The sequence below is a fragment of the Pristiophorus japonicus genome, chromosome 1 (assembly GCF_044704955.1).
Source record: "Pristiophorus japonicus isolate sPriJap1 chromosome 1, sPriJap1.hap1, whole genome shotgun sequence".
Taxonomy (NCBI): Eukaryota; Metazoa; Chordata; class Chondrichthyes; family Pristiophoridae; genus Pristiophorus; species Pristiophorus japonicus.
In genome coordinates, this window is record NC_091977.1 from 14,130,500 (window position 1) to 14,136,931 (window position 6,432).

General features: G+C 43.8%; 1 protein-coding gene across 1 annotated transcript in view; it reads right to left on the bottom strand.

The window, feature by feature from the left end:
- Window positions 1–1,968: 1,968 nt before the first annotated feature.
- haus3 (HAUS augmin-like complex, subunit 3) overlaps window positions 1,969–6,432 on the bottom strand; it is a 32,428-nt gene continuing 27,964 nt past the window's right edge. The window contains exons 4-5 of the mRNA XM_070877636.1: window positions 2,813–3,038; window positions 1,969–2,526 (exon numbers count right to left, since the gene is read on the bottom strand). Of these exons, the coding sequence (XP_070733737.1) occupies window positions 2,293–2,526; window positions 2,813–3,038 (460 nt within the window). The 3' untranslated portion in view covers window positions 1,969–2,292. The remainder of the gene's footprint in view (window positions 2,527–2,812; window positions 3,039–6,432) is intronic.

The following is a 6,432-nucleotide window of genomic DNA, read 5'->3' on the forward strand; positions in this document are numbered from 1 at the left end:
ACTACATGCATGCTAAACAGTGGAAGCAGCAGGCTATAGTCAGAACTAGGCGATCCCACAACCAACAGGTTAAATCAAAGCACGACATCCAGTCATGGCAGTTGCTGGACAGTTAAAACAACTAATGGGAAGAGGAGATTCCATGAACATTCCCATCCTCAGTAATGGCGGAGCACAGCATCAGATGATCCATCTCAGCTTCCTCCCGAGGTCCCCCCCATCACAGAAGTCAGTCTTCAGCCAATTCGATTCACTCCGCGTGATATCAAGAAACAGCTGAGGACATTGGACAAAGGCTATGGGCCCCGACAACATCCCAGCTGTACACGTGCTCCAGAACTAGCCGCACCTCTAAACAAGCTGCTCCAGTACAACTGCAACGCAGGCATCTACCCGACAAAGTGGAAAATTGTCCAGCTGTGTCCTGTCCACAAAAAGCAGGACAAATACGGCCAATTATCACCCCATCAGTCTACACTCAATCATCAGCAGTGATAGAAGGGGTCGTCGACTATGCTGTCAAGCTGCACTTACTCACCAATAACCTGCTCACCAATGCTCAGTTTAGGTTCCATCTAGATCACTCAGCTCCAGGACTCATTACAGGCTTGGTCCAAAAGAACTAAATTCAAGAGAGAGGCAAGAGTGACTGCCCATGATATCAAGGCAGTATGTGACAGTGTAGCATCAAGGAGCCTTAGTAAAATGGGGATCCAGGGGAAAAAGTCCCCACTGGCTGGAGTCATACCTAGCACAAAAGGAAAATGGTTGTGTTTATTGGAGGTCAATCATCTCAGACCCAGGATATTGCTTCAAGAGTTCCTCAGGGCATTGTCTCAGTCCCAACCATCTCCAGTTGTTTCATCAATGACCATCCCTCCATCATAAGGTCAGAAGTGGGGATGTTCGCTGATGGTTTGCAGTGCTCAGTTCCATTCGCAACTCCTCAGATAATGAAGCAATCCATGCCGCATGCAGCAAGGTCTGTACAACATTCAGGCTTGGGCTGATAAATGGCAAGTAACATTTGCGCCACACAAGTGTCAGGCAATGACCATCTCCAAGAAGCGAGTGCCTAAACACATTCCCTTAACATTCAACAGCATTACAAAGTCAAATACCCCAATATCAACATTCTGGGGGGGGGGGTTACCACTGATGAGAAACTTAACTGAACCAACCACAAAAATACAGTGGTCAGGTAGAGCAGGTTAGAGGCTAAGTATTCTGAGGCGACGACTCACCTAACTCCCCAAAGTCTTTCCACCATCTACAAGGCACAAGTTAGGAGTGTGATGGTGGAAAGACTTTGGGGACTCTCCACTTGCCTGGATGAGTGCAGCTCCAAAACACTCAAGAAGCTCAATACCACCCAGGACAAGCAGCCTGCTTGATTGGCACCCCATCCCCCAACTTAAACATTCACTCCTCCACCACTGGCACATCATGGCTGCAGTGTGTACAATTTACAAGATACACTGCCGAAACTCGCCACGGCTTCTTCGACAGCATTTCACAAACCCGCGACCAATATGCTCTGTAACTTTATTTTGGACCGCTAAGTCCCTTTAATGGCTCCGTGGCCCATTCAAAGTACCACGCATGCGCGACTTTTTCTATTTAAAAGCCAGCAAGTCGGCTATGCAGGACTCCTGCGCGACCAGGTCTTGTAAATAGAACATTGCCCGCAACCTCTACTACCTAGGGCATCAGTACATGGGATCACCACCACTTGCAAGTTCACCTAAAAGTCACACACCATCCTGACTTGGAAATACATCGCCATTCCTTCATTGTTGCTAGATCAAAATCCTGGAACTCACTACACAAGGTGTAGGAGCACCTTCACCACGTGGACTGGCAGCTCACCACCAACTTCTAATGGGCAATAACTGTTGGCTTTGGCAGCAACGTCCACATCGCACAAATGAAAAAAAACAACAGAGACAAGTCTACAACTGCATTTTAATTGAACTGGATTAAAAACAAGGTATAAATCTCCGGCAAAATTAGTCTGGAAAATTTTACAAAAATACAAACGGAACATTGCTGAACATAGAAACAAAATTTAGAATAGATCGATGAATATTTTATGAGGAGCATAAAATGCTCAAACAGAATTCACATTTCTCCTCCATCATAAATCTAGTTTTCTTTGCTCAGTTTTTCAATGCATGTTACTATACAATTATCTACAATTATCATGTTAGTGAAGTTGTTATTCAGAGAAACATTTTAAGCACATTTGCACTCTGCCACCATCTGTCATGTTTTCTGCTCATAGGTTACACATCAACTCTCCAACCCCATGTTTTGAGCCCTAACTTTTCTCTCCAGATTCTCCACAATCGTCTTCAGTTTGTCAGGATCTTGGAAGAAATAAATATAAAGAACTCGCTCGCCTCGAAGATTCAAGTTACTCGCCAACATCTGCCTTTTTGACTTTATATCATCAGCTATATTCCCAATGATTTGAGGAAGTCTCTGCAATTGGCATTCCAATTTTTGAAGAGGTTCGGACAGTTCCTTCAAAATAAACAAATACATAATCAAAGTTTAGATTAGTACCAGCGAACACTAGTTAATCACAAAGGTTATTGGAAATATATACTTAAAGCAGTACAGATGAGATGAGAAGAGAAGAGAAAAGGAGAGAGAGAGAAAAAAAAAGAGAAAAGGTTTTAGTTGCTACAAAATGATTCCTGTTCGTGGTATTTAAAATGCATTGCAAATTTTCATGCAAATCTTTATTTTCTGAATATAGGTATGCAAAGAGTTCACATATTATAACCTATATGATATGCTAAATTACCTCACAACAAAGTAAAAGTTGCTTAGACCCAGAATACATAACACTCCGAAGTCTCTCAATGTCACATTCCAGTGCAGACCCGAGGTAAGCCTGCTCACGCATGGCTGTTGCCAACTGTTCATTTAATGAAATAACTTCCTGCTGTAGATATATGGCTTCCTGTTCCAGACCATTGTAAGTTCTGAATAACTGCTGTTTGTCATCAACATCAAAAATCTGATAGAGTCTGAAATAAAGAAAAAAAATTATGTTTTAAAATTTAGATGGGGGCAGTAAATAAACGACCCATTAAAGCTGCAGCAAGCAGGTTTTCAGAAAGATCAACATTTCACAAGCTTTTACATTTTCAATCATTGCATTTCCCCCTGCCCTCTACAAGTGAAGATGGTCAACATATGGAGAAAGAGAAGACTACATTAAACCAATCTAATATTTTGAATTTCCCCCAAACATTTCTAGAATTTCTGACATTAACATCTTTCATATACAAGATTTTCATTCCAACACAAACAAATTAAGCAATAGATCATGGCGAGAGTTTCCATCATTGACTATAATTCGACGGAAAGCTAAACCCTTATCTAGCATACCCCAAAACCAATAGCATTGGTACATGCACGAATTGTGTCCCATTTATAAAATGACTCAGATAAACAACAGCAAGGAAACAAGATTATAACAAAAACAACAATGGATATTACAAGAACTTGGAGAAGGTGAGAGAGACTAGTTGTTTTCTCCATTAGAAAAAAAATCGGCAAGCTAATTTAAGTGGCTTGTGCAGTGGCAAGTTAGACGTCGAGAAACACATCATTTGCTGCAGAATAGTATGTGGTCGAAAATAAAGTACCGTCTAATTGGTTCCACCATAAAACTGCTGAATAACCAAGGATTAATAGAGTAAAAAGGGGCACTCCCCCAGGAAGACTAGAAAAAGACTTGCATTCATATAGCGCCTTTCACGACCACCAGACATCTCAAAGCGCTTTACAGCCAAAGAAGTACTTTTGGAGTGTAATCATTGTTGTAATGTGGGAAACGTGGCAGCCAATTTGTGTACAGCAAGGTCCCACAAACAGCAATGTAATAATGACCAGATAATCTGCTTTTTGTTATGTTGATTGAGGGAGAAATATTGGCCAGAAGAACAAACGGTGGAAGGTAGAAGATATTTTTCCTCCACACAGGTTTATTAGAACATGGCACTTTAATGTGGTACTGAGGGAGTGTGGTATTGTTGAAGATGCCACCTTTTAGATGAAATGTTAAACAAAGCTCACCTGCTTTTACAGGTGGACACAACAGATCCCATGGAGAGAGGAGAGTTCTCCCTGAGTTCTGGACAACATTCCTTCCACCAGAGTATACCTGCCGTTTATTGCTTGTGGGATGTTGCTCTGTGCAAAGCGGCTTCCGTGATTGCTTACATACAAGTTACTGTACTTCAGAAAGTAATCCATTGATTGTAAAGTACTGTGGGAGATGTAATGTGGCACTGCACCAATGCAAGTTCTCTCTAGGTGCAGTAATTTCTACAATTAGACAGGGGAAACTTTCTACTAACCGGTATCAAACTAAATTCTATAAAAATGAAACATCTTGCTGTAGAAACTACAAGTTGGCTATTGGTGCCAAAATTTATTTTACAGTATTTCTATTGCATTGCTCACAGCAAGTAAGAGGGCACGCTGTTTTACACCATGTAATATAGCAAGACGCTAAATTACGTATGGTATTTGAATAAATCAAATTGGAGTTTTTAAAATTACAGTGCTCTGGGAGTATTAGTAGTATATTAGTGTCTGAATTACACAATGTCCATATTTTAGTGTAATTTTAAAATTAGTGGCCTTGTTATCATATGGCAGTTCAGGCATTCAATGTATCTTATTGGGTAGAAGGTTTTTACCAGTAAGGGGGTGTTGGTGGGGGTGGGGGAAGGGTGGAGGGTGGATTCATGTGCTTTGGTAATGTTGGGTTGAAAGGAGCAATGTCAGCCCAGGAGTGTGAGAGCGCAAGGCAATAGGGTGCAACAGAGCGTGAGTAGAGGAAGGGTGTGTCTGGGTTGGCAAGCAAACAGAAGAGAAAGGTGGGATTTGTCAGAAGACAGGGTGCTGGAGACACCAGATGTTAGCCTGACCAATGCCTTTTACAAAAATGAGTGTCCATGGCACTGATCGTGGCCGAGTGACATGCACTATAACCGTCCAGACCTACATCCGCTCAGCAGCACTGAGCACACATAATGTAACCATGTAACAGTCGTGATCAAATTCCCTTAGTTCTATTGGCAAAACTTTTCTTTGCAGAATGATGTGAAAACATCCATCATGCTAGATGATCCCACTTCAGCAAGTCATCTTACTTAATTTAAACAGAATAACTCCCGAGTACTAACATTTTGAGCCTGTCTTTTCTCGGACTTCTGTACCCTAGTTGCCACTTATGGGGCCCAAGTTTGCGGCCTCAGTTGCTCCTGATTTTTTGGAGCAACTGGTATAGAACGGAGTATCTTAGAAATTCAAATTCTCGGCATTTAGTTTGCTCCAGTTCTAGTCAGTTAGAACAGTTTCACTTTGAAACAGAATTTTTTTTTCAAAAGGGGGAGTGTCTGGCCACTTGCACCTGTTTTCAAAGTTTCGGCAGGGAAAACTTACTCCAAACTAACTTAGAATGGAGTAAGTGAAGATTTTTGTACGCTCGAAAAAACCTTGTCGACACTTTAGAAAATCAGGCGTAGGTTACAAATCAGGCGTAGGGAATGGGGGCGGGGGGTTTAAAGGGAAGTTTACAAACATTAAACACTTCAGTTTTACAAATAAAGAGCCATCATCAATAATAAATGATAAAAACATCAATAAATCAATCAAAAAAAATTATTTAAAAAAGAAACATTTTCTACTTACCGACTGCAGCACCGGGAGCCCTCCAACAGCGTGCTGGGATGCCCCCCCACCCCGCCCCCGTCAGAGTCTTTATCTCTCAGTCTGTGTATCTCTCTCACTCTCTGTCTGTCTGTGTCTGTGTTTCTGACAGCGAGGGGAGGGGGGGGAAAGGAGGAGGAGAAGAGAGGGGGGGGGAAAGGAGGAGGAGAAGAGAGGGGGGGGGGAAAGGAGGAGGAGAAGAGAGGGGGGGGGAAAGGAGGAGGAGGAGAAGAGGGGGGGGAGAGGAGGAGGAGAAGAGGGGGGGGGGGGAAAGGAGGAGGAGAAGAGGGGGGGGGGGAAGGAGGAGGAGAAGAGAGGGGGGGGGAAGGAGGAGGAGAAGAGAGGGGGGGGGAAAGGAGGAGGAGGAGAGAGGGGGGGGGAGAAAGGAGGAGGAGAAGAGGGGGGGGGAAAGGAGGAGGAGAAGAGGGGGGGGGGAAAGGAGGAGGAGAAGAGGGGGGGGAAAGGAGGAGGAGGAGGAGGAGGAGAAGAGGGGGCAAAAGGAGGAGGAGGGGGAGGAGAAGAGGGGGGAAAGGAGGAGGAGGAGGAGAAGAGGGGGGAAAGGAGGAGGAGGAGGAGAAGAGGGGGGAAAGGAGGAGGAGGAGGAGGAGAAGAGGGGGGAAAGGAGGAGGAGGAGGAGGAGGAGGAGGAGGAGAAGAGGGGGGAAGGAGGAGGAGGAGGAGGGAGGAGGAGAAGAGG